This window comes from Apiospora phragmitis (assembly GCF_038363925.1).
Source record: "Apiospora phragmitis strain CBS 135458 chromosome Unknown utg000016l:1.0-887042.0:1.0-888152.0, whole genome shotgun sequence".
Classification (NCBI taxonomy): domain Eukaryota; kingdom Fungi; phylum Ascomycota; class Sordariomycetes; order Amphisphaeriales; family Apiosporaceae; genus Apiospora; species Apiospora phragmitis.
This window is the reverse complement of record NW_027117416.1, coordinates 219,819-244,445: the sequence shown is the minus strand read 5'-3', so window position 1 is coordinate 244,445 and position 24,627 is coordinate 219,819. Positions and strand designations below refer to the sequence as shown.

Here is a 24,627-nt window from a genome sequence, read left to right as displayed (position 1 = left end):
TATATAATGCATTAAAAATGATGGAATCACGCCCGGCAGCCCCGGGGCGGTAAGGGGTAGTGGTCCACCGACACTGTACCCACTGCAAGCACTCGTACGCCTCGCTTAGAGCTAATCGGTGGATGTGGCCATATTAAACAGGGTCGGAATTCAGCGCGGGCAGCATCGCCAGCATCTTACTGGAACACGTTAATAAAGCCAAGTGTGTTCGCGGGTGGGATACCAGAAGCGCCCGGGTGGATATAGAGACGTTGGTCATCACTACGGCGAATTAAATTTCAGCCCGGCCATGTTCAGGGGTCTCGACAGCGCCTCCCAGGAAGGACAGATTCAACAACCTCGCTTTTGCTCTAGTGATGTGCTAGACAGCCCAGGTAGCCTCAAGGATTTTATCGATGACTCAGCCTCAGACAAGAGCAGCTTCGCTATACCAGAGCAGCCCAGCCCCTCGACCGATAACGAGGATTTGTCCAGCACGTCGAGATTCACCCCAGAGGAGCGATTGTCCTCCGAAGCTGGAAATCTCTACAGGCTACTTGCAAATATACATAAAGCACTTGTCCTGCTTCAGAGGTCGGTGGGGATCGTGGAAGAGCTAGTACTACAGCAGATAGCGTCGCCAACTTTGGCGGAGGATAAGAGCAGGTAAAGCATGCGAAGCGCATAGAGGGCCATGCAGATCTAGATATTCCCTTACAAAGACACATCCTGCGTTTCCGTTACTTTTAGGAGAGCGAGATACTATAGATTCATCAATGGAACAGCTTAGAAGATTCATTGCAGAAGCCTTTGTGAGAGGATGTCGCGAAGGAGGGGATCATCTTTGTCCTTATCGACGTGGTGATTCCGCACATGCCTAAAGAAACCGTTAGCATTGCTCACCGTACGACTACCAAAGAGCCTAGGCAAGTGTATCTTTTCGGAATAGAAGTCGAGGCCGGTGGCCAAACAGAATGGACGGGCGAAGAAGAGGTGCAGCGCACGGACGACTCACTCCTATATGATTTCTGGGATGAAAGAAAGGGCCGAGATACATGCTTGAAAAAGAGTGGGATTCGCTCTCTGAAGTGTCATGTCTTTGAGATACTTGACTACGACTTCGAGAAAACAACGTACAAGGTTCAATAGGTAGGGTACCGACCGATAAACACAAGTTGGGAGAAGGGAGAGATGGTACACGAAATTGCGCCAATCCCACTATGTAGATATTGGAATCTATATTGGAGGAAACAGTGCGTTGTTAAGAAATATGAAGTAGATGGAGGTGATAAATACGCATTGGGGATCGGTATGGCCTTATCTCTCTATCCCACCGCTACAGGCCTGCCTTTCCGGGAAGGGCCCCAAACTGTCATGCCTCTCCCTTGCGGTGCGACCAGCCGGAGAGGGATTCCCTGTTCAGATCTCTTGGGACGAGCACACACGAGCGTTCAGCGGGTTTGACTATATGAGTGGAAAGGCACTCGATATCGCAATAGATCAGATCGTCGAGATGCTAGAGAATCCGGGCATAGGGGTCAAAATCTAGGACGGTAAGACTGGTAGCTTCCACCGTTTTAGGTGGTACGGCTGAAAGGAGGAATTCGGTATAGAACCTGATCGGTGGGATAGGATTAACTTCGGGGTTGCACCAGGCAGAAATATTAGCTTGGGGAATAAAATAGGATAAGGCAATCGGTAACCAAACCCACACTGATCGGATAAGTCTTCGACAGGATCAATCAAAGCGATCCAGAAGCTCTTGAGTCGACCATAACGAGGGGTCTTTAGCTGAACCATCAAGCCTTCATTGACTGTACAGTCCCACTGTCCGCAACCTAGAGCTGGTAGATTGGACAGCAGTTAATCATGTAAAAGCCGAAAAACCTTCACAAGCAGAATGTGTTCCGAGGCATAAGCTCGAAAAACGCAACATTTATTATCAGCAGTATCCAGGTTGAGTGAAGAATGAACAGGCAGCTACTGTAATTCATTCAGGCATTTACACCCAGTCTAAGGGGGTGGCTAAGCATACTAGCCACATGGACAAAAGTGGCTGTGCCACTGACCAGCACCCATGGAGGAATTAGCACCCATGTTGTTATTGAGCCTTCGTTGCCGTCCGCAAACACATCCTACTTCCCATCTGTCGCGCCGCAAAAAATACATACCGTAGCGCTGTTGTTACAGTACCTCAACACTATACAGTATATGCGAACCATGATGAGAAGATTGTGGGCCGTTCAACGCGTCCTTCTCGTACGGCATAGTACTCCTTATTCTTTCCCATACTGCGAAATGGAGAGTCAGTGGTAGTGGCGCAGGCGGGGTGATTATAGAGCCATTCGTGGTCATTGAATCTTTAGCTAAGTGGCTTGGCTAGATTACTGCTGATGATGATTGTGCTGACTATAATAACGTGGGCAAGCCAGTTGTGAAAAGGGCAATGCTTGCGTCCCAGCGTGAGGGGGAGGTTGGTTCAGCTATATAAATTTGTGCGGGCTCTCGTCGGGTTCTTGAGGATGGATGATTAATGCCCAACTGGGCGCCAAGTTCACTGTTTTGGTTACACACTCTTATTTTTGGGTGCCCAGTCCACGCAGTACACCGAATATGCATGAAAACAGCACAATTGGTTGGTGTGACTGTTCCCGTGCAAGGTTCTTACTGCATCTGCCTTTGGTCTTTCTATTCCGACTCAGCGCCTCCTAAGCTAGCGCTGAGGCAACGGCCGCCAATGGCAACCAACCCCACAACAAATTTCGCCGCGTCCAAACTGCCTCGACCTACACCTTCTCCAAAGCATCCCTGATTACGCCACGCAACCCAGACAGAGATGAAGTACGAGCGTCCAGTTACGAAGCATGGCAATTGCGCTGCCGAGCGCGCAAAGCGGCTCAAATGATTTCAAGGGTCGATTTTGAGCTGGCACGCACGCCGACAATGCCCTATGCTGCGTATACTTTACGCTGATTATAAAGCCCAAACGCAGGGCCTCGTCCGGTTCAAGGCAATCAGACTCATCACCCTCGTTCTACACACCCGAAATCACCATCCAGAAGCAAGTAGATGCGATCCATGGCAGTCTACGGCATGGCCGACAGCTGTTACGAATACGATGCTAGCGAGGAAGAGGTGTGCGTCAGTCCCGAGCCTCGGGCGCCACGGCCACGCCTTCCGCAACATGATGAAGCCCGACACGTTGTCGACGCAACCGAGGAAATCAGCGCGATATTGATGCAAAAGCTCGAGGGTTTTCAAGAAGACTTGCGGTTATACCAGTGGGAGAAGAGCCGTAGCCGTGATGAGTTACAAAACATGAAGAGCGAGATCATGCAGGAACTGTGCATGGCCAAGGAACAGATGCTGGAAGAGCTCGTGTCCGCAACGATGGCGAGGATGGAGGGAGTCGAGGTGTGCCTGCCACGGCCGCCACCGGAACCTCGACCCCGACCGCCATCTCCACGACAACCAGGACCTCACGCAGTGCCGGGGAAAGTGACCGAGGATGTGACCGAGGAAGTGATGGAGCCTGCACGAGAGAAAGAACCACTGCAAGTGGAGTTGCCACCAAACGCCAAGTTGGCGTCTCAACTCGCGCCGAGCAGACGTTACATGCACAACAAGCGGGAGACAGACAAAACACGGAAGTCTGGGGAATCCCTACAGCGAAAGGTGCTGGCGCTTGGAGAGATGTGCAACGTGTTCAGTTTAACAATGTACTGGAACATTGTCCATGCCCGGATGGAAATGGCCATGTACGTTCCCGGCGGCCAGAAAATCCCCGATCTCGACCAGGTGGTAAGTGTATTCGCTCCTTGGGGCATGTCCCGCGCTGACTGAGCATACTAGGTCCAGAGCCTACGCGGCCGCCAGGCTCGCGTGACACAACGGGCTCGAGTCTTCCGCACGTCGAGGTCAGTGCAAAAGCCGTCTTTCAAATCAAGCCATGCCAGAAATACGGGGCGAGGCTCGGCAGGTCCACTGCTGCGATCCCAGAGGCGACACAGTGAAGGAGCAGGCCATCCGAGCCCGCAACCCATGGCAAGTTTGACGGGTCGCCCACCGTCGACGCAGGACAATATTGGTGGATCCTCTGCCGTGCAACAGGGAGCGCAGACCACTCATCCGCCCCGCGATGGAGTTGCCGAAGGATCGGCGGCAGAATTGTCGATGGGATGCAATGGGCGTCTCGACTCTCCAATGTGCGATGCGGTGGCTGGTGACGCCAATGGCTTTGAAGTTGCAGGCGCAGCGATAGGAACTGGCATGGTAGCAACGGCCGGTGCCTCGCAGCCCACGGCACTGGAACCCGATCGGTGCCAGCCAGGCGGCAGGGAGGAGGGTATAAGCGAAATGAGTGCAGAGTTCTCCCTAAATCCTGAATCCGATACGTCTAGCTTGAGCAATGGGGATACCATCGGCTCGCACCAGGAAAAGGAGCGGTTGCATGACCAAGACGGGGACGCTGAGGATTCCTCAGCAGAGATGCCGAATATGCCCCCGACGATCTTGGCACAAAGAACGGATGCAGGCGGCCCCGCTATAGAAGGACCTCGGGGCTCTCAGCCTCGATGTGGGAGCCCCTCCGCTGGATATCCTGCTCAGACAGTGTCTCTTGCTTTGAGCTTTTCCCAAGGGCCGGCCATGAATTTAGCCAAGAGCTGGGGGCCGCACGAGGCCTCCATGGATGCATGGGGACGGAGTCATGAAAAGACGAGCCTCGAGTACATCTTAATGTAGGAATGTTGGGGTCGGTGTTGAAATTAGGACTGGAACGATCGATGAATCCAGCCCACACCTCGCATCTAGATCCATCGCAAGAACGTGATAGGAGGAACTACCCCAGAAAACGAAGTAATTAACTTCAAGTCAGTAGACACTAAGGACAGCTATCTGGAGGATACTTGGAATGCCTTTTTTGCCATCCGCTGCAGGGATGTTCCCAACTCCCCCCGAGTTGAATGGGAAGTGCGCCGGCCGTACGTCGTGTGCAATCTCTTCCCACCAGAATCGCCGTGGAGGCTAGGACAAAGGGATCACGGGAGCGCAGAAGGGACGACAGTAGCGTTAGATTGTTGGTTACTGTACTGAACTAGAGCTGAAAACATGCTTCAACATAAGCATACACAGAGTTGCCGTGTGATATTTGACGCATTAACATGTGCCACGTCGTCACCCGAACTGCATGCCACTGAGACTCATTCGAAGATCCTCCAGCATTCCCACCATCTTCTTTGCCAAGGTGTCCCGCTGCAACTTGCGTCTATAGTCCTTGTAGTAGTCTGGCGCGTGACTCGCCCCATTCTGCACAGATCCTCTTGGACGGCCTGCCTGCGACAGCTTTGCACCGTTTCCCACCATTCTGGGAGAGCATTGTCGTGGTTGTGCCGTCATAATCGGCGCCAAGGGCCTTCTAGCCGCCACCCGGCCGTTCCAACGTACAGCTCTCTGCAGCGACGCATCCATCGCGCCGTGGTTGGGGTGTCTCGTGGGTGCTGGCCGGGCTCCCGCACTCGTCGCCGCGGTTGGTGCAGTGTTCGTCATGGAGCTAGGCTCGGTACGGCCGGGCTGCCGCTCCACCGTCGTTCGGGAACCTGGAGTGCCTGCTGTATGATGAGCGTCAACGGTCAGTCGACCATGTAGTCAATAGACGAGAATCATGCTTACCTTGCGGCCTTCGCGGCGAAGGCAGCTGCCTCGGATCCTTCTGTCTCATGGGACTGTGGGGAATGACAGTCCCGCCATCCTCGTCGGGGATGATGTCGTAGACAGACAGAGGCTCCACCGCGGCAGCGGGAACTGCTGCAACATACTCGGGATCGGTTTCGTACTCGGCATCCGCGTCGCTGCCTATGCCAGCAACGGCATTCGCGTCGTCGCTGGCGTCCGCTTGGGCCTCGAGATGGATGGCTTTAACTAGGCCGCTCGATCGTGTGGCTCGGCCGTGGCTCGGTCTCGCCTGGCACGCGGCTGATTGTCGAAACTGCTGTTGTTAGCCAAGGAGCTGGGAAGCTCGACGGAACGGTAACCGGGACATGGGGACGGACAATCCTGTTGAGGTCCGGCACGCGCTGCCCGCGTGGGACATGCATCGCCGTCTCCATCCGCTCGTGTGTCGGGTTCCAGTACGCAAGCGCGCTGAAGACGTCGCAGTACCGCCCGAGGTCTTTTGTCTTGTTCTGCAGCGACAAGCCGCTCTTGCGGACCTTGTCTTTCTGCGCCTTGGTGTGGGCCATGGCGGAGGCCTAGCTACTAATACGGTTCGGGCAACTTGCTGGACCCTCTTGGGGTATATTCGTGGAGTGTCAATAGAGCTACAATAGCGTCCCGCTGAACGGTAGATATAGCAAGTGCTGGCTTGCGGATGTCAAATGGGATGGCATGATGAGCTCGAGTTGGGCGAGCGTCGCCAGGGAGCTGCCGATCCGGTTCCGAACCCATGTTGGCGAGAGGACCCCGGGCTAACTTGTCTTTGGCGTGTCTTGAGAAGTTCTTGTGCAGCAGGAAGATTGTGCAGTTGGCCCTGAAGGCGCGGGGTCGCGAAACGGCGCCACGCTAATGATGGTGTGTTTAAGGGACCTGACCCGCTAGTCGCACTAGTGCGTCATTGCTACTCTTCCGGCTCTGCACCCCAATAGTACGCCAACAGGTGCGGGCAACGATGGAAGCCAGGACCGGAAACAGCCCAGGAGAGTATTCGAATCTCGACGGAAGGCAGCAGAAAAAAAGCAGCCGCTGCATTATACTGGCTCCTAGGTCACTTGCCTCCCTGCGCCGGAACAGTACAAGCGGAGCGGGGGAACATCAGGCTCTGGTTCCATTTGAAATCGGCGCACTTCGGGAAGGTTCAATAAGCGACTACGGTCCCGCGGACCAGAATGGTAGTTTTGGCCTCCAGTATCCTTTCTGCAACTACTCGGTGGGAATTGGAGGACCCGAGGTGCCTCGTGTGAGCCAACAAGTACGCCACGACCAACAACGGGACGCGGCAGTATCCAGCCCGGTTCTGTCCCCATTCGCTCTACATCTGCTGCAGCGTTAGCTTTTCTCCTTTGGACCGGCGGCGCCATCGGCAGCTCTGCATCCTGAGGTCGACATCTGCCCTACCGCAGCTTAACCAGTCTAGGCTGTACATTAGAAAAGATACACAGCATACTGTCCTTGATCCGAATATAGAGCTTGGTGAGATGCCTAGAACCGGCTACGAAGAAGTACTTCCTGCTTACGAAATAGGCTGCTTCGTAAGTTGAGCTGCGTCTAAGTCACGTCCGTACTACACCGGTCTCTGATTGACAACTGTACCTTGAGGTACGAGGCCACCAGGGCAGGAAGTCGCTTTAGGTAGCATGATCAGAAACAGATGCAGAGGCCTGATGTACGATACTGATAGGTACGAACCAGAAGAGCTGCATTGAGGATTTGGGGTACAAGGAGCGCATGCTACTATTTGAGTACCTGGGAGAACAACCAGCTGCGTTTCGGACCGAACTAGCCCAAAGCAACGAGCCACAGAAGCACATCGGCAGCTACGAGAGGCCCATACACATTGGAAGCGGTGGAATTGAGTCGTCGGCGAAGTCCAGCCGTGGGGACAGAAGTTGTGCTAGCCGTGCCAGCCAAAATCTACCACCCACATGGTAGATACTGTCTCTCGAGGAGGCCGTAGTAAAGAAATTAACGAGTGTGGACGACCAGGCACGACCGCGAAAGCGCACTTCTACCGCCCCCAGCACTGGAAGCATTCGGTACTCTGGCATGGGCCAGGTCCGTTTTCAGACGTCCGCTGGCAACCAACATGTCAATGGGCACCAGCAAGCGGTACAAGCGCCTCAAGAGCCGCTTCTTCAGCACATACTGTAATACGGTAGGTCGTCTACGTTGCTTATGTACGGGACCACAACTACGCCGGCATGGAATGTGACGCAATATGGTTAGACCCGCTGCTAAGAAGCACTTCCTAATCGAGAAATCGGTAGCTTCGCAAGTGACCAACCCTTCAATGGCAGGTTGGGTACTGTACTATATCGTGCTGGTCACTTCTGGAGACTGGGCCTCGAGGTACGAAGCCTGGAATATCGTGGTAGCTTTCGGTAGCACGGTCAGGAAAGGATGCAAAACGGGTGTGTTTTGCCCAGAGATACGGGAAAGTACGAACCAGAACAGCAGCACGGGAGGTTGGGCGCACAGTGACCCCGTACTACTCCAGGACTACATACGAGTACGGCCAGATGCATTTCGGCTGCCCTCAAACGTTGGGGGTATCGTAAAGGCTGAACTAGCTTACACCAGAAAAAACCTTTGTCAAACCCATGCGACCGTCACCTCCTATTAAGCTTGTCTGGCCGAGTGGATGGGTCGCTGCTAGCTGCCAGCTGCCACTGATCCTGGCCTGCCAGGATAGAGACGATACCGCTGCTCAGAGGGTACGAAGCAGTGAGTAGCACAGGCTAGGGGCACGCTACAGTGATCTCGAAGCGCTTGCGTGTTTGCTCGTGGCGTGCCCATCTCCAGTCTATTCCTGGCTCCACGGTCGTGAGTCGACCACACGACTGCACAGACAGCCGTCGTCCCAAATATCCTGTCAAGACAATCAGGTTCCGCTGGGCGACTCCGACCAAGTTCAAGTGTGACAGCCCTCCGCAGGTAGCAGTCAATCTTTGCGACTCCGTGCCATGCTAAGGTATAATGGATAGGAGGATTATCGACATGTCATCCAGTCGCATCATTGGCAGAATCAGAGGGCGGTCTCCTGGCACGATGTCCAAACAGCTGCGAGCAGTTGACGGGTACAGGTCGAACGCTCATTGGCTCGTCGGGTGGGTCTGGGACCAGCTGAACGCAAGCTAGCTCCATGCTCAGCCCACTTTGTTGAGCTTTTCCTGCAGTTATAAATGCTACTTTACTTCCCTTGCCGGGCGACCCAATCTGTCGGGACACATTCCTCCCTTCGGGATCCCGAGCACCCGACAAGCACCCGACAATCGAGCAGTAGCAACATGCATCGCCGAGACGAGACGCAGCGACTTGACCACCGACGGAGTTAGGGTTGTGATACGGTTTATAGCTGACCGATTATATGGAGGGACCACTTCATCGACGACAGTTCAGTGCGACGAATGGGTGTCCTATGGTAGGCATATCTATCGCAGCCCTCGAAGCCGCTTTTGCACAGGCCTGCACGTTCGAATGTCTCGTCGGGAGGCACGGAACCTCGCGCTGGTTGCCAACGCTCGTAGGGCGGCTTGACGAGGATGGCTATGGCGAAATGCTGGTCCAGGGTATGCGGCGAGCCAACTCCTGCTCGGTCCGAACGAAGGCGCCTCGACGGGTCTGGTTACCCTTCCTACCGATTATGGTGTGATTTTCAATGGTGTGTCAGCGCTTATGTCGCGCTAGCAGAGATTACGCTTATGTTGGGAAGGGATTGGGAAGTTGGCTCGCGAAAACCAAGGATAGGACGCACAACAATCGGTGGGATCGCCGCTGATGTGCGGTCTTCATGGAGGGCTCGTATCTGGTCTTGCCCAGGTGTGGGGGTGCTGATGCTAGACGCGGTGCTTCGGGACTTTTCGAGACGTAGGCGCGTAGGCGCGTTGCAGATGTTCAATTGGATGCTTATTCGCTTACCTGTGCTTTCGTCCGTAATCTGACCACTGTGTCATGAGAGGTGTGGTCTTGGTCTGTATTCGCTTGAATTGGTGTTCTAAGCACGGCTTAGCCCTATTACTTGGTTACCCTCTTACGCTGGTTCTGCCTTCTATACGGTACCAGTGCCCCAGTTACCTACCTGAACCTTGAGCGGGGAAGCTCCCTGCACTTGGATGCTGTGCACATTCAAGATAACCGACCTAGCTTGTTTGTTGGCCAAGTTCGTGCCCTACCTTTACCACCTTACCGTATCTTATCGGGTATCCGTGCCCTCACTTATCGAGATACGGAATCCCGAAGTTGACTGGACTGAAAATGGAAAAAGACTATATGCTAATATCGGGTCTGGCACACCCACAGCTGTGGTAGCCTGGGGCGTTGTACCGTAGCGCTGCCGGTGAATTATTAGGCCGTATCGGTAAGCAAGCGTTGGGTAGGTAGGACATGCAGCAGCGGCATTCCGGTTATCTCTTTCGCGCGACTCGTGCCGAGTATTGTTTTCTCCCGTATGGTTATGGTTTTATCGTGCTAAGGTAAGCTGGAATCCTTCCAGGCCGAGCCAGCCGGAAATAGTGGCACGCTGACGCTGGCCGTAAAATTGCGTTCCACGTAGCCGGAACCTAATTAGCGGCCGTCACGGTTATGCCTGCATCCAGTGACGATCAATCATTGGGTCGATCATCGTGTTGCGGTATAGCGCTGTACGAGTAGAACACTAACGAAGCGGCTTGGAGCTTCACCCTCAGCAGCTGCTCGACTGTTCATCATCCGGGCTGTCATTGTTGTAATTTCGTCACTATGTTGGAGGCAAGAGAATGGAAGTTGTATTAGAGTTAATTGGACTACTCGGGCCGGCTTCTGCTCTGACCGACCTATTTGGGTGCGGGGCGACTTTGCCGGCAGGGCTATCTTATGGGTCGCGACAAGTCCCACTAGCAAGCCATGGCCGGGGTAAATGGAGCATACAGAAGCCCCATTGTACCCATCGCCACTAGTCAATCAGTGCAGGCGCGTGGATACTCTAGGAAACAAATCGCAGAGAAATCGGCCGTTAAGGTGCATTAGTTAGGAATTAGAACGAGCTAACATCGGAGCCAGTCACCCCAGTCCGTTCAGGCAGCCATTGGTTTACTTGCCGTTACTATGGCAGAACAGCCGAGCGAAATGGGTAGGACGCCATGCGACATCTTCGAAGGGCGCTAGTAGAGGGATAGCAGAGTAAAATGCGAACTCCTGCGTAGCTGGCCAAATCTCCTGCATTGCTACTTAGATATTGGGTTACTCGCCTGGTATGTGAGCAGCCGGACCATGGTGGTGACTGTGGCCTTGCGGCTTCCGATCAAATCCCCCGTATAGAATGTACAATAGGTACTCCCCACTGCATGCGGCTATGAGGCCTAAACGCACCGATAGGGTCTTCCTGGCGATGCCATCGACGGCCTAGGTAAGGTTTACTATGTGACGACCGTTCCGTTGCGGCCGAGAAATGGCGGCCGTCGCGCCTCGAGGTTGCAGGGATTGCGGCCGGATACTGTTGGGGAATTCGAGTTACGCAGCCGGCGTTGAGCGCATCGTGCGACGGTGGGCCTATTTCGCTGGCTGATAATGTGACGGTGGAGTAGCCTAATGATGGAATACGAGAGTGAGATGTATCAGACACTGAGCGTAAAGTAGGTAAGCGTAGTGGCAGCAAAAAATTGATGTGAAGTAAAGAAGGGCAGAGAAAAGAGAGAGGCGGAACGAGGGGAAGTGGGAGGAGAGGGAACGAGGAGGGAACGAGAGAGGGAACGAGAGAGGGAACGAGAGAGGGAAACGAGAGAGGGGACGAGGGAGGGAACAAAAGAGGGCGAGAGAGGGCGAGGGCACGAGACAGACGGGGAACGAGAGAGACGAGGGAACGAGAGAGACGAGGGAACGAGGAGAGGGCGAGGGAACGAGAGAGGGCGAGGGAACGAGAGAGGGCGAGGGAATGGGCGAGAGGGGGGCGGGAGCGAGAAAGGGAGCGAGAGCGAAGCAAGGGAGCGAGAGGAAGTAAGGAGGAAGTAAGGGAGGAAGTGAAGGTGTGAAAAAGGGAAGAGAGGGACAAACATGGCCCAGGAAGGCGAAGAAGCGGCATAGATGCAGGAATAGATCCTGGACCGGAAGCAGGCGAAAGGGCAGCTTTGGCTACCCACGCCCAAATGCGGTCAAGGGGAGGCGAGAAAGAGTCCCAACGGCCGCCCGCGCTGAAACGGTCGAACCTGATCACCCGGATAACCAGGAGGGCACTGTTTGCGCCGTATGGGGGCTGGGCTTCCCTGGACCCCGGCCCCCCGACAAGCAGCACCAGAATCGGTCCAAAGCCAGCGCATGGATAGTAGCTCGTGACGGACAGGGCCACCGACCCGTGGGTCTTGGCGGCGCGCTGCGGGTATATAAGGGTGACCTGCCTCCCACCATTGTCAGTAGTTTTCTCTTCCTTCTTCGCGCCTCCGCCCGGAGCGCCGGCCACCCTTGCAGCTTGAACAGACTCCTCTTGGCGCCCTGCGGCTTGAACAGACTCCTCCTGGAGGCCTTGCGGCTTGAACAGACTCCTCTCGGCGCCCTGCGGCTTGAACAGACTCCCCCCTGGAGGCCTTGCGGCTTGAACAGACTCCTCTTGGCGCCCTGCGGCTTGAACAGACTCCCCCTGGAGGCCTTGCGGCTTGAACAGACTCCTCTCGGCGCCCTGCGGCTTGAACAGACTCCCCTGGAGGCCTTGCGGCTTGAACAGACTCCTCTTGGCGCCTTGCGGCTTGAACAGACTCCTGCTTGCAGCTTGTCTGACTCCCCGCCTGTGTTGTCCAAGAGCTTGAACTGACTCCCGCTCGTGTCGATCAGGAGCTTGAACTGACTCCCGCTTGTGTTGTCCAAGAGCTTAAACTGACTCCCGCTCGTGTTGATCAGGGGCTTGAACTGACTCCCGTTGTGTTGTCCGAGAGCTTGAACTGACTCCCGCTCGTGTCGATCAGGAGCTTGAACTGACTCCCGCTTGTGTTGTCCAAGAGCTTGAACTGACTCCTGCTCGGTGGTCTTTGGGATTCTTCTTCTTCCCACTCTGGCAGCTCGACAGACTCCTGCTTGACGATCCTGCGGCTTGAACAGACTCCTGCCGGCGCCCTGCAGCTTGAACAGACTCCCCCTGGAGGCCTTGCGGCTTGAACAGACTCCTCTCGGCGCCCTGCGGCTTGAACAGACTCCCCTGGAGGCCTTGCGGCTTGAACAGACTCCTCTTGGCGCCTTGCGGCTTGAACAGACTCCTGCTTGCAGCTTGTCTGACTCCCGCCTGTGTTGTCCAAGAGCTTGAACTGACTCCCGCTCGTGTCGATCAGGGGCTTGAACTGACTCCCGCTTGTGTTGTCCAAGAGCTTGAACTGACTCCCGCTTGTGTTGTCCAGAAGCTTGAACTGACTCCTGTCGGGCTGGTTGATGGTCTTTTTGCTCGGTCTCCCTCATGCGGTCGAGTTATCTCCTGCAGAGGGGTATCGGGCCTGGCTCTGGCGTCCGCAGTTCGAGTCATCTCCTGCCGCCTTTGCCACCCGGGTTTTCCCCTACATTCGAGCATCTCATGTACCGAGGTTTTTCCCTGCACCTGCTAGTGGCAGTGCGGCCAGCGAAGCCGGCCTCTGCGCCTGTACGTGGTGCTGGCTACGAACCTGTTCGCGCGGATCGGGCAGTCCCGACCCCGCGAGCAGAGCCAATGCAGAGACGCGAATAGAATAGATGAATACAATATATTGGCGAATACTTACGTACATACATCGCACTCCACGCACTTTCTCTCGTACTTCTTGAATGGCAAATCCTCGCCGCTGCCCGTAGCTTTCCTACTCCTGCGCCTTGGTTCTGCGCCTATGCGACCACTCCCTCTCGTGCTGTAGCATCAACTGTACAGATCCCCCATGTGGTTTGGCAACACGTACTTGTCAAGGCGTAATGCGTTGGACGTGCCGCCGCCAAAACCGCTCGTGCTAATTCGTCAGTGCAATATGTCCCGCTTGCATCTGGGGTCAACTGCGGCTGGTTTTGAGCAGGCCGAAAAGTCGTATTGGCGACACCAGAATGGACGTACGCCAGAATGGGTTCGCCAGAATGGAGCACCCCAGAACTGTCCACGATGATGCGAGATCTTGCTGCGTCGCCCTTCAAGGCCTTGAACTCTCTCACGCGCTGTTTCCGGCCCCTGGTCACAATGTCGCCCAGTCTGCAGCACCGAGACTGGCTCAGGAGCGGGACTGTCAGTGGCGCGCCGATTTCATCCAGCGTCTAAATCGGCGAGCCAGAAGCAGCACCGAAAGGGCTGTTCACGCGCGGGGGCGGATGCGCTGCTAGAGCAGTTCAGGGTGGGGAGCAGCCAATCCAGAACTTGATCCTAGCCCTGGCCGACCTCGTCCTGCTGATCTGGCTCTCGAATGGAGGACCGTAGGACGCCGAATTGCCCTGAGCCAGAATCCACGCCAAAACACGGTGGTACATCCCACACGTAGAGTCCGGACTGACGGCAGCTGCAGATGAGCTGCTTGCTCAAGAGTATGCCAAGGATCCGAAATCACATACTGCTGGCCGCTTTCGGTGCAACTCGCTTCGACCCTCGCCACGTCTGCTGGGTCGAAATGCTGCCAATCGGCTCTCGCATGGCTATGCTTCACAAGTCGTGCTTCGTCCAGGAATTCGCTCTGCCCATAAGTGCAGGCTATGGATCAGTACTTCCCCACTGGCAAGCCCATTTCCGCCCCGACAGCCCAACCTACCAATCGTGCTGGGCTGGCATCCATGTTTCTGCTCCATTACGGCACCGCACTTGGCCACATAAATAGCAGTTGCGTGGTCGAGGCTCTCTCAGTTGGTTACATACCCCATTGCCCTTCGTCCGTCGTGCTCCCTTCCCCCTGTAGCTTCCTCTATTCACCGTCACTTCCATCTACTGGCATGTTCCCTTCGCAGCGACACGGTGCGCAGCGTCCGCGCCAGCCACGGCAGGGCCGACCATCAGCAGGCCACGCCACCACCGCGCACACATCTGCACCCGCACCTGCGTCTGCGCCCAAGACTGTCGCTCCTTCTGCCACGCAGCTCCAGCCTCCGAGCCAACAACCACTGTCCTTTCCAGACGTTCCTAACTTCTTCGACCAAGAAGGCCTCGAGTCGAGCCCTTTCAGCTCGCCGCTACCGTAGGTCCCTCCACATCCAGTCCGCGCGTTGTACTGAAAACGAAGAACGTCGGGCGACACCCAAGAACTGCTGGACAAGGTGGGTGAGCTGCTGGACAAGGTCAACGCCGTCCAGTCTCAGCTGGCCCACCACAACGAAAAGTAAGTCTATCCCCGCCCTCGTACAGCAGAGTTCGCCTACTCACGCACGCCCACGTCTTGCCAGCTTCACGACTTTGTAGGTCTCCACCGCCGTCGCAACGAGGTAGACATCTAACCACAGGCGCCCGAACAGCACACAGAAGGTCGAACAGCTGTAAGTCACCGCGGATTCAGTCTGACGCAAATTGTCAACTGACATAAGTACAGGTTCCTGCAGCAAACGCAAAGGCTCACGGGCTGGTTGTCGCAGGTGAAAGCCCTGTTTGAGCGATTCGTCCCGGTGGCCGACGCCGACCCCTTGGGCGACACCTTTTTCGATCAGGTATAAGGGTTCGCAAGGGCTATTGGATGTCGGTGGATCGGGCTATTCGCTGACATGATGGGCCTTGGCTGTCGAATTGTGTAGCCTCCCCTAGCATTGTAGTGCCGACCGGTGGTGCTCCATTTCTTAGCAAATGCACAGGCCTTTATGGCCTCATCGACTCTTTTCGCTATGGATCATGCAACGCTGCTCGGCTGTGGGTTGGAGAATCGTCGGTGGGATACGTCTATCGCACGATGCATGCAGGTCGGTCTGGCAATGTCTATCACGCTGGCCTAAGGAGTCATTGTGTGCCGGCGCGCTTCGGGGTTCGTTGGTCATTCGAAACAGTGAACAACAACCGTGTGGCTATGCTGTCGTCTCTCTTGCAACACAGAAGTGACGGTCACCTCAACTGGTATTCTTGGTAGTAACTGTCGTCATGCTGCCGTGCTCAAGTCGCGAGCTTGTCCCCGCTCCTGTTGTGCTCGCCGCCATGCAGTGCGGATTTTAACTCATGTTGTCGGTCATCGGCGTACGTTATGCGGCGCATTGCCAGCGCGACACGGATAATCGTCTTTTTCGTGCCCTTCAATCACGTTGTTATGTCGGATAAGAAGTTAATCATGGCATTTGTTGCTGTTACAAGCTCTGACTGCAATTGAACCAGAAGCCCGGCCCCAGTGGCACAGCCGCCTCTCCTGTGGCTGACACCAGCCACCCCTTAACCCGCTTCTTCTATCGTCCAATATTCATGCTCTCTTGGCACGTGAGCCGAATAGCTTCCATGCAATGGTCACAATCGCAACAATCCTTCAATCCAGTAGTAAACTTTCATTTTCGATCTTCTACCAACAATTCTACGGCAGGTCCTAAGGTTTCTCCCATACTATTTGTCGAGATCTCCAAGTGCTACAGTGGTCATGCATATCTCTGCCGTTTGTCCTCTCCATACAAGGCATGGCTCGCCTCTCGCTTGCCATGACTTCCCTCGCGGATTTCCATCACGGCCGACTCCGCCAACACCATCAGTGGGCTGATCGGGGGAGCGACGGGGCTCGACTGCCGTGCGGGCATCGACAACCATGCGCGGGCTGAACGGGTATCGTCGAATGGTGGCGATTCAGCCCTTGCCGGCAGTGGTGCAGCTCGACCTGCGGCCGTGGTCTCCTTTCCGAGGGCGATAATGAGCTCCTGTTGTGTGTGTAGCACCTGGGGCTGTAGTGCATACATTGTCTGCATCTTGGCAAGGCTTGCCGACAACTCTGCGACAATGGAGTGAAGCATACGATTCTCATCACTCAAGTTGACGGCGCATGCGCAGAGCTGGCGTCGCGTCTTTGCATCTTGGGTCGAAGTCGTGAAGACGCCGAAGGGGACTGTGGAAAAAAGGGAAATGTCATGCCCCTCAATCATTGTGACAAGTGTTGTGTCGGTTTGAGCTATGCTGAGATCAGGTGGACTGTGTTGAGCCAGATGGCTATTGTTCGCTGCCTACTAGAATATGCGAAATGGCGGGTTTTAGGTAGGAAGGCCTTTCCCTGATGAGTGCCCTGTGTCACGCGTCATGAGCCAGTTGTAAGGCCGGCACAGGGCGTGTTCGTATCCTGAAGCGATCGACTACCAACAACCAGTTGTGGCTCAGGACCGTAAGAACGAATGAAGCGTCACTCATTGACCGGGAAGTTAATGTGTTCCTCTTGCTTCCGTGCCACTGTCGGTCGTTGTGCCACGGCAAGCGCCGGTACTACCGCTGGAGCAGCATTGGACGACATGGGGAAAGAGCCATTTTGCATCAGGCGAAGGTAGTCCCTAGTAAGCTGCCGAAATGCTTCTGTGGCTCTGTGGTTTGGGCTACTCCGGTCGCGTTCACGACAGGCAGCCAAAACGAATCTGGTTATCCTCCTCTGATTGTTTTCCCAGGTACTCAAATAATAGCATGCGCTCATTGTAACCCCAAACCTTCAACCCTGCTGTTCCGGTTCGTATCGTATCTGTTTTCGATCGTGCTACCTGAAGATACTAGGGCTCGACCAGCTTCATACATTAACTCTACAAGGCCTCTTTTGTCATGGTTCTGAATCATCGCAACTCCTAATCTCCCGTACATCTTTGTTGCGGCTTAGTCAGTTGCATGCTAGCCCTGAGTTGGTTTGCCGACTTGGAATGATTCCGTTGAAAGTTATCATCATACCGTTTCAAGTTCTGCCCGGCGTGATCTGCTTCTACCAAAGTCCACCTTGCGACAACAAGCATGAAAAACGAGTATTACCGAATTTGACTCAATTGCACAGAGTAACAAGCCATCTTACCACGATTTCAACTACAACAAAAGAGTCGAGACGAGGGCATCATTCGGTTAGATCCCTGCACGCCACAACAGAGTTCGTAACAACTGGACCGAACCCTCGTATCATTAATACACCATTCCCTAGACCGGCCGCAGACGAGGCAGCAAGCCATGGCACCCAACGCTCCCACGGAGGATCGACATATTGGTTCTTTGGCAGCACGCGATGCCACCGAGATAGTATGTATACTTTCCGGGCATTGGGTTACGTCAAACCTAACGGCTATCCTCCCAGACTGATCCAGATAATGGTCCCAGAGAAGAGCATGGTGAAGTACCTGGTTTAGGTTCAATCTATCCCTTTCACCACTTCAACCTCCGCGGCGCTGAGTCAGATCATGAGGAAGATGAAATTGAAGGGTATATGCAGTATGTATCAGGTGTTAACTTCAGACACCGCTCAATCTACCGGTCTCCAGACAGGCGAGGCCCCCGCGCTCCAGAACCTGCTAGGCCAGACAGCAACAGGTATGCCATAAGAAGGCCTCCAGAACTATTGGGCACCATCAACGGGGCAGATGCGATCCGTCGGAACGGCCCCCAGCCCATCCTTGCAGGGACCGGAGAGGGTGTGGCGGGTTCGCAAGTCCCCGTGGCCAGGTTTCAGTCGGGATCATACTCTGGAGTGAGCCGGGTCACCATAACCAGTGGCAGCCGTCGAACGTTCCGACCTGGTGCCAACATTGGCCCGCCAGATGATCCTTTCCAATCGTACGATATCTCTTCGCCCCCCCCCCATCCTGGATCTTGCGGTTACTTTGGTGTCTTTCACGTCAACCTGTGCTGATAGAACTCACAGGGCCTTTGAAGATATATTCAGTCACGGACCGTCTGTCCCCCGCTCCCCAACCGTCCAAACCCACGCTTGGATGTCCAAGAAGGATTCGGCGGTCCGAGGTTCCCGGGTGGTATTAGCAGCCCCGGCGATGTCAGAATGGACCTCTCTGCTATTCTACATCATCTGCTTTTGACAGTGCACAACCCGAACGCTGTCCATGGTGATGCAGTCCACTCCCTGGAGGCCTTGGATCGTATCATCACAAGTCTTATGGAGGATTATCCCCAGTCGAACGCCGCGCCTCCTGCGTCCCACGAGACGAATATCCAGGCTACCCAGTAAAAAGCTAGAGGAGGGGATGCTGGGACCTGAAGCCAAAGGGAAGTGTACAGTCTGTATTGACGATGTAGGCCTGGGTGATGAAGTCGCCGTGTTACCGTGTAAGCATTGGTTCCATGATGAATGTGTTGAATTGTGGCTTAAGGAGCACAACACCTGCCCGATCTGCAGAGCCTCGGTCGAGGGGAGCGGGCAGGCCAGTCTCAGAGGACCGAGGCAGCACCAGGTTTGGAGGCAGGGCTATCCCCGATGCCGCGTTCAAGTGATGCGGGACGGCGAAGGTCGACTTTACGTCAAAGCCCGTGGGACCGACTGGAGTCCCTAATTGACTCGGTTAGGGATGCCGGGGGCCATTCCGATGAACGAAGCGGTTCGCAGGGCATAGCTCGATCTCTCCATCTATGGATCCGTCTTTGCCACAGCCCTCAAGAGTCAGAGGCCCTTCGCCTCCAAGTCGCCGCTCGACTTTCGGACCTCTCAGGGTTCCATTTCCTGATATAAACGGCGGTGGTCCTCTGCACTGGATCAGAAACACGTTTGGTAGGAACAATCGTTCCTGATTTGATGTCACTACTGTATGTTCGCCCTCCCTTCGCGGGATACGGATATGCCCAGTCATGTCCCGGGCCGGGCGCGAAGTTGTGGGCCCAGAGCGACAAATCGAGCATGCGGCATGCGAGATCAGCCGGCGGCGGACCAGACATACACGTTCATTACTTGCAACTTTATATACATTAAAGCTAGTCGTCTTGGTCGTAGAAAGAGGAAGAAGGATGGAAAACGCATCAGCCATGGGGGTAGTTAAGATACTCGTGGTAATTACCAAGCATTTAGTTGCACATAAATCAGAAGTGTACATGAACGGGCGCTAACAACAAAACAAATCCTAGGCCATATCAATTAGTGGATGCAGGAGGAACAGCAAAGGATGCTTCGAAAATGGTGCCAAACAGGCTGGCCCTCGCCGTCGGCGGAGGGGCCATCAACCTTTCTAGTACACCTTTGCTGCTCTACAAGAGCCGCTGTGCGCCGCCGCCGAAGCATTCTCGCGGTATCGTAAAATGCGGCCCCGACGTTTCTGCCGTCTTTTGCCGAAGTCTTGACAAATCCGCAGCCCAGCTCGAGCGCAAGAACATAGCCCTCTTGGATCAATACCACTCGCTCTGATGCGACGTCGCACTTGTTCCCAATAAGCAGTATGGGCGCGAAGTGATGTGGACCTAGTGATTTTTTTGTCTGTCGAATTTCCGCGTAGAGATCATAGCATCGGTCACCACAACCACATGGCCATGGCCGCGACGGACAGGCTAGACTGAAACACATCTGCCCTGGTTGGTGGGCCTTGGAATGGACACACATGGTGCAGACGCCAAAGAACAGCCGAATGGCTCTCAATCGTTTGGCCATTGCTATAAAAGCCAAGAAGCAGAAGAATTCGCGTTTTGCGAGGATAGAGCAATACAAGAACCATTAACAAACGCATTCTCTCTGATGGGAAGATCCCGTAGCTATCTTGACTGCCCAGGAGCAAAACAATAGTGCCCATGAAAAGAGGAAGCGAGATGAGTATGGAGACTATCCATGTTGGACCAGGAATGACTGGGAAAAGCCGGCCTCTGTGACCAGTCTTTACCAGGGTGAATCGTCAATTTATTTCGCCTTCACGACCAGCCTGTTAACCCGAGTGGCGGTACGTACTGGTGCAGTGGCGTGTAGTATTTGAAAAATTCATAAGTCCACGGGCCGCAACTGAGCAACATCGCTGGCCAGTGCGGCTGCGGTTGCTTGAGTTGCCCCTGACGATAGCCAAGTCACACCGCACAGAATGCAAGGGACCAGGCGACTAGTTGTCATCCGGGAAACAACTCCCTGAACGCTGGCATATATGAGTTTGATACACCTGTGCAGATAGGTTGCCAGGTTTTGGCTGCTATTCCTCCTCGGCGCTGGTCTATGGTAACAGCTGGCTGGACATGTTCGGCATTGGCATGCTAATAGGAGATGATATAAATGAGTCCGCGTCTGTTGTGTATGGTTTTGAAGGACTTCCGTAGCCAGCAAATGTTGTCTCGTGTCTATGGGAATAATGCGAAGCTAGACTAGTACCACTTAGCCTTGCGAGCTGTCGACGCCATACGCCTGAATATTTTGCACCAGGAGCCGCATGATACTGACTATGCCCGCGATCACACTTCTTGTGAAGTCCGCCTAGGAAGCAGTTGACGGCATGTGGAACGTTGATCCGCTATATCAGCAACCAGGCTTCTACCACCCTTATGGTAAACGCGAAAGAAACAGGGGCTCGAGCAGCAAGACATTGCTCTAAGGTTACGATTTGATGGCATAATTTACATTGCGGTAATCCAAATCTATTTAACAATAAAAAAACTACCCAATCTTGCATTTTGTCCCTTTGTGGCTGCTAGTTTACGAAAGCACCCGTACTGAGTTTCTGAAAGAATTGATATGGCAGCGGACAGGACCTTGTCTGCCTTGCTTACATTGGTTGTCGAGTCACTTGTAGCGTGGATGTAGCCACTCACTGAGAGTTGTTTCGTTGCTTCGTTGCTTGAGGCACTGGACTTTCTTTACCAGTTTCTAAGTTGTTAGAACTCACCGCCACCACTAGGAACAAGGAACGAGGAGCGCTCGCACTGCTTCACGGTAATCAAATTTGGCGGTGCGTTCGACCCGGTACTGGCCCGAATAGGCACCTAACTATCGTCGGCCTTGTCAAATCCTTGCTAATTTAAAGGCTGAGTCAACTTGACGTGCATGCATGTGTACAACCGATCAATGCTTATCTGCTTTGTGCGTTGGGCAGCTACACTCGGTCTGCACTAGGTTATTTTCGACGAAAATCTATTTCGGCTTGTTGAACAAGCTGAGGAATCTAGGCAGTAGACTGGAGTCGTAAGCGTCATGACCAAACGTCTCTCAGGGGCACAGGGCAGCGCCCAAAGGGCCATGTCGTGGGATCCTAAGCGAAATCATCAATTATATGCTGGTCCACATACCTGGAGGATTATTGCAGTTTCTGTCCCCTGTATACTTTCCTGGCTGGCTTCAGCTACTGACATGACATTCCCCCTTTTTAACAGGCGTCTCGGAGTCGCCATTTTTTGGTCTTTGCAGGCCAAACCTTGCCTCCAACCTAAGCTCAGCGGCGGTCTTTGTCGTATAAATACCAGTGCCACTGCACTTCTTCGTCGCCTCATAATCTTTTCCTTCCCAAGACTCCCACGAGCGCCGCCAAAGAGCCGACCTTCGAAATCTTCAATATTTGGTATACCTTCCTGTCTCCGATCACCATTGTCTGTGACACTATCATTTAAGTACTAATTCAAAAAGTAACCTACCACCCTCCATCTACCAAACGACCACTTACCACAGCATTGCCTTCTTGCCTTCATTGTTCGTATCCCACGGCATCCTAGTCCTTGCGAAGCAAAAACTAATACGCCACGAACTCTCTGCCATACATTTTTACAGCAGTGCTTGCTGACCATGGCTTTGCTTTAAAGCACGAATCTCTCGGATAGATCACGACTTTTCAACATGCAGCGAGGTGCATATGACACAACTGGTGTGCCTAAACCTCCCCCACGGCCGAAGCCATCATGAGAGTCTCGAGCCTGTCTCTACGGGAGGGAATCGTCTTCAACAAATGAGGTGTCGTCTTTGCATCCCGCCAATAGCGTCGAGAGGCGAGCCTAGCCTTGTATGAAGAGGAAAAACGACCAAGGTGCGCATGGCAATGCTTTTGTGATGTAAAATTGCATGCAGAACTGCAAGGGAAAAAGATTTCGGCAAGATGGCACTGAGAAATCTACAAAGTACGGGAAAGAAAGCTTACTGCCTTGGCGGTAAATTTCTGTTTGAATATAGAAACGAAGGTCCACTACCCATATTGAACGTTGACTGTTGTGACTGTGGCTATGGTATGGAAGCTATTGCTGTTCGGTTCAGGTGACAAGATGGAGGAGGCTTCAGGAGCGCGGAAGGTGGATTGACTAGAGGTGAGAAGATAGGGGACACTATTAAGTCATTCAAGATGTCAGAGCGAGATCCCCATAGAAACTGCCCCCTTCCTAGTCAAGAGAGGACATAAGCCTTCCACCTTGTGATAGATACTGGATAGAGTAAGATCGCCTTGGTATGTACAGAGGGAGCTATATGATGAAGGAACAAACTCAATACTTCCGTCTAAGCGAATATTGTAACTAAGCCCTACTCCGTGATCTGTATTGGCCCCCTATCCACTTATCGATACTGGTTGTATAATCCTCTCATGACGCATTGAAGCTATCGTTCATGTACTCAAGCCCCATTATATTGACCAAAAGTGGGCCAGCCGCATGGGATCTGAGACACGTCACCAGTAAGTATCAACCCGCTCTCCATGCTCGGCGTTGCCAGTGGCGAGAGCTCTTCCCTAAATACAAGCTGGATCCTTCTAATGGGAATTTAGGCATGAAAGATGGGATAGAAGGGTCAGAACCAAACACATTTGGCACAAATGTTTCTGGTAGGGCTTCCGTATACGATCCGGTAACGTATGTAGAACACGGCGAAGAGATTAATTGAGGCGGCCCCGACATACAACGATCTTTACCAAATAGTCTATCCGGAGTGGGGAAGTTTGAATATGGACCATTGGTTCCGTGAGGAATTATTCTCAGCAAATTCGCCTTCTCATAAGGAATGGTTTGCTGCGAGTCGACACCTTGGAATTGGATCACAGGGTACCTATCCAGACATTTCCCGATGGCTTTCTGTATGTGGTACTTGACGAGGTCCCGCAAGTCTTCCGTTTCCGGATTGTACTTGTAGCACAAGGAGCCTTGGAGACTACTAGATAAGTGTTCTGCAAACGAGTCCCACCAGCTACCGGGGGATTCACAGTCCAGAGTTGGGGCTGCGACTGATCGCGGCATCAGATCGACGTCAAGGTTATCTGGAAATTATCTTAGCAGCCGGTACTTAACGCCACCTCGAGTTTAAACTCACACGATGTATCAGGTCGACCACGATGAGGAAACATGATATCCCATATCTCGAACCATTTCTCTTCCGCATTCTGACATGAGCTTCTCTTCCGGCTTTTCAGCATGCTCATGGTATCCTGGCCGATTCCCTGAACCACTGGATCCCTGGACCGATTATCCTTCCGCTAGCATGGTATGGCTTGCCTCCTATGCACCACCAGGTCCTTGTCCTGCTTAAAAGTCTCCAGGCAGCGATCGCACGACGTTTGATAGTGGCATAGATAGATATGTTCTTTGAGACGGGTATTTCCATCCATCCCCTGCTGGCACAAATACTATTCGGGGCATATCGTTCCTTGTATGCCGCCCACAGTGGACATGCAAAGGGATGTCGAGAGGGAGCCTCCGATCGAGTTTTCTTTTGGGCTCGAGGGCAGTCGATGTTATCTTTGGGAACACGGCGCTTCATAATGTGTTCCAGCAACTGACGGCTAGACCTGGATCTTATCATCAGAGATATTGGGACAAGTAAAAGGATGTAATGCAACATAACAAATCCAAGGTGACTAGTTGTGTATATCAAAATTATGACCATGAACCATTAGATTAGTGAAGGAAAAGTTGTATAAATATTGTTTATTTCACCCTGATCCAGCCTCGTCAGCAAAAGAAACACAGGAGGGCAATGCTGGGCGATGATTGTGGCGGAGTAAGTTAGGCGTACATGCATGCTGACGCGCCAGATCGGTACGTACCGGATAGGTCCTAGGTTACGGCAAGTGCACAGTACGTCCGAAGAAAGGAATTAAACGTATTAGGAGACTACCTGAAAAACATTTGCCACAGAACTCTCCTCTACTAGTCCACTGAACCATGGCCATATTTCTCATCCTAATGCGTCAGGTCTACTC

General features: G+C 53.6%; 3 protein-coding genes across 3 annotated transcripts; all 3 read left to right on the top strand.

Annotated features, from left to right (window-relative positions):
* Positions 1–289: 289 nt before the first annotated feature.
* Positions 290–1,128, top strand: PG994_015262 (uncharacterized protein; the record flags this gene model as incomplete). The annotated part of the gene is made up of 2 exons (XM_066866669.1): positions 290–573; positions 873–1,128. 2 exons carry the CDS (start codon positions 290–292, stop codon positions 1,126–1,128), a joined length of 540 nt encoding a protein of 179 aa, XP_066707583.1.
* Positions 1,129–17,722: 16,594 nt separating this feature from the next.
* PG994_015261 (uncharacterized protein) lies at positions 17,723–18,731 on the top strand (the record flags this gene model as incomplete). Its single annotated transcript, XM_066866668.1, has 3 exons — positions 17,723–17,791; positions 17,847–18,383; positions 18,432–18,731. 3 exons carry the CDS (start codon positions 17,723–17,725, stop codon positions 18,729–18,731), a joined length of 906 nt encoding a protein of 301 aa, XP_066707582.1.
* A 936-nt stretch (positions 18,732–19,667) lies between these two features.
* Positions 19,668–19,895, top strand: PG994_015260 (uncharacterized protein; the record flags this gene model as incomplete). Its single annotated transcript, XM_066866667.1, has 1 exon — positions 19,668–19,895. The coding sequence occupies one exon, from the start codon at positions 19,668–19,670 to the stop codon at positions 19,893–19,895; it is 228 nt and encodes a 75-aa protein (XP_066707581.1).
* Between the last annotated feature and the right edge of the window lie 4,732 nt (positions 19,896–24,627).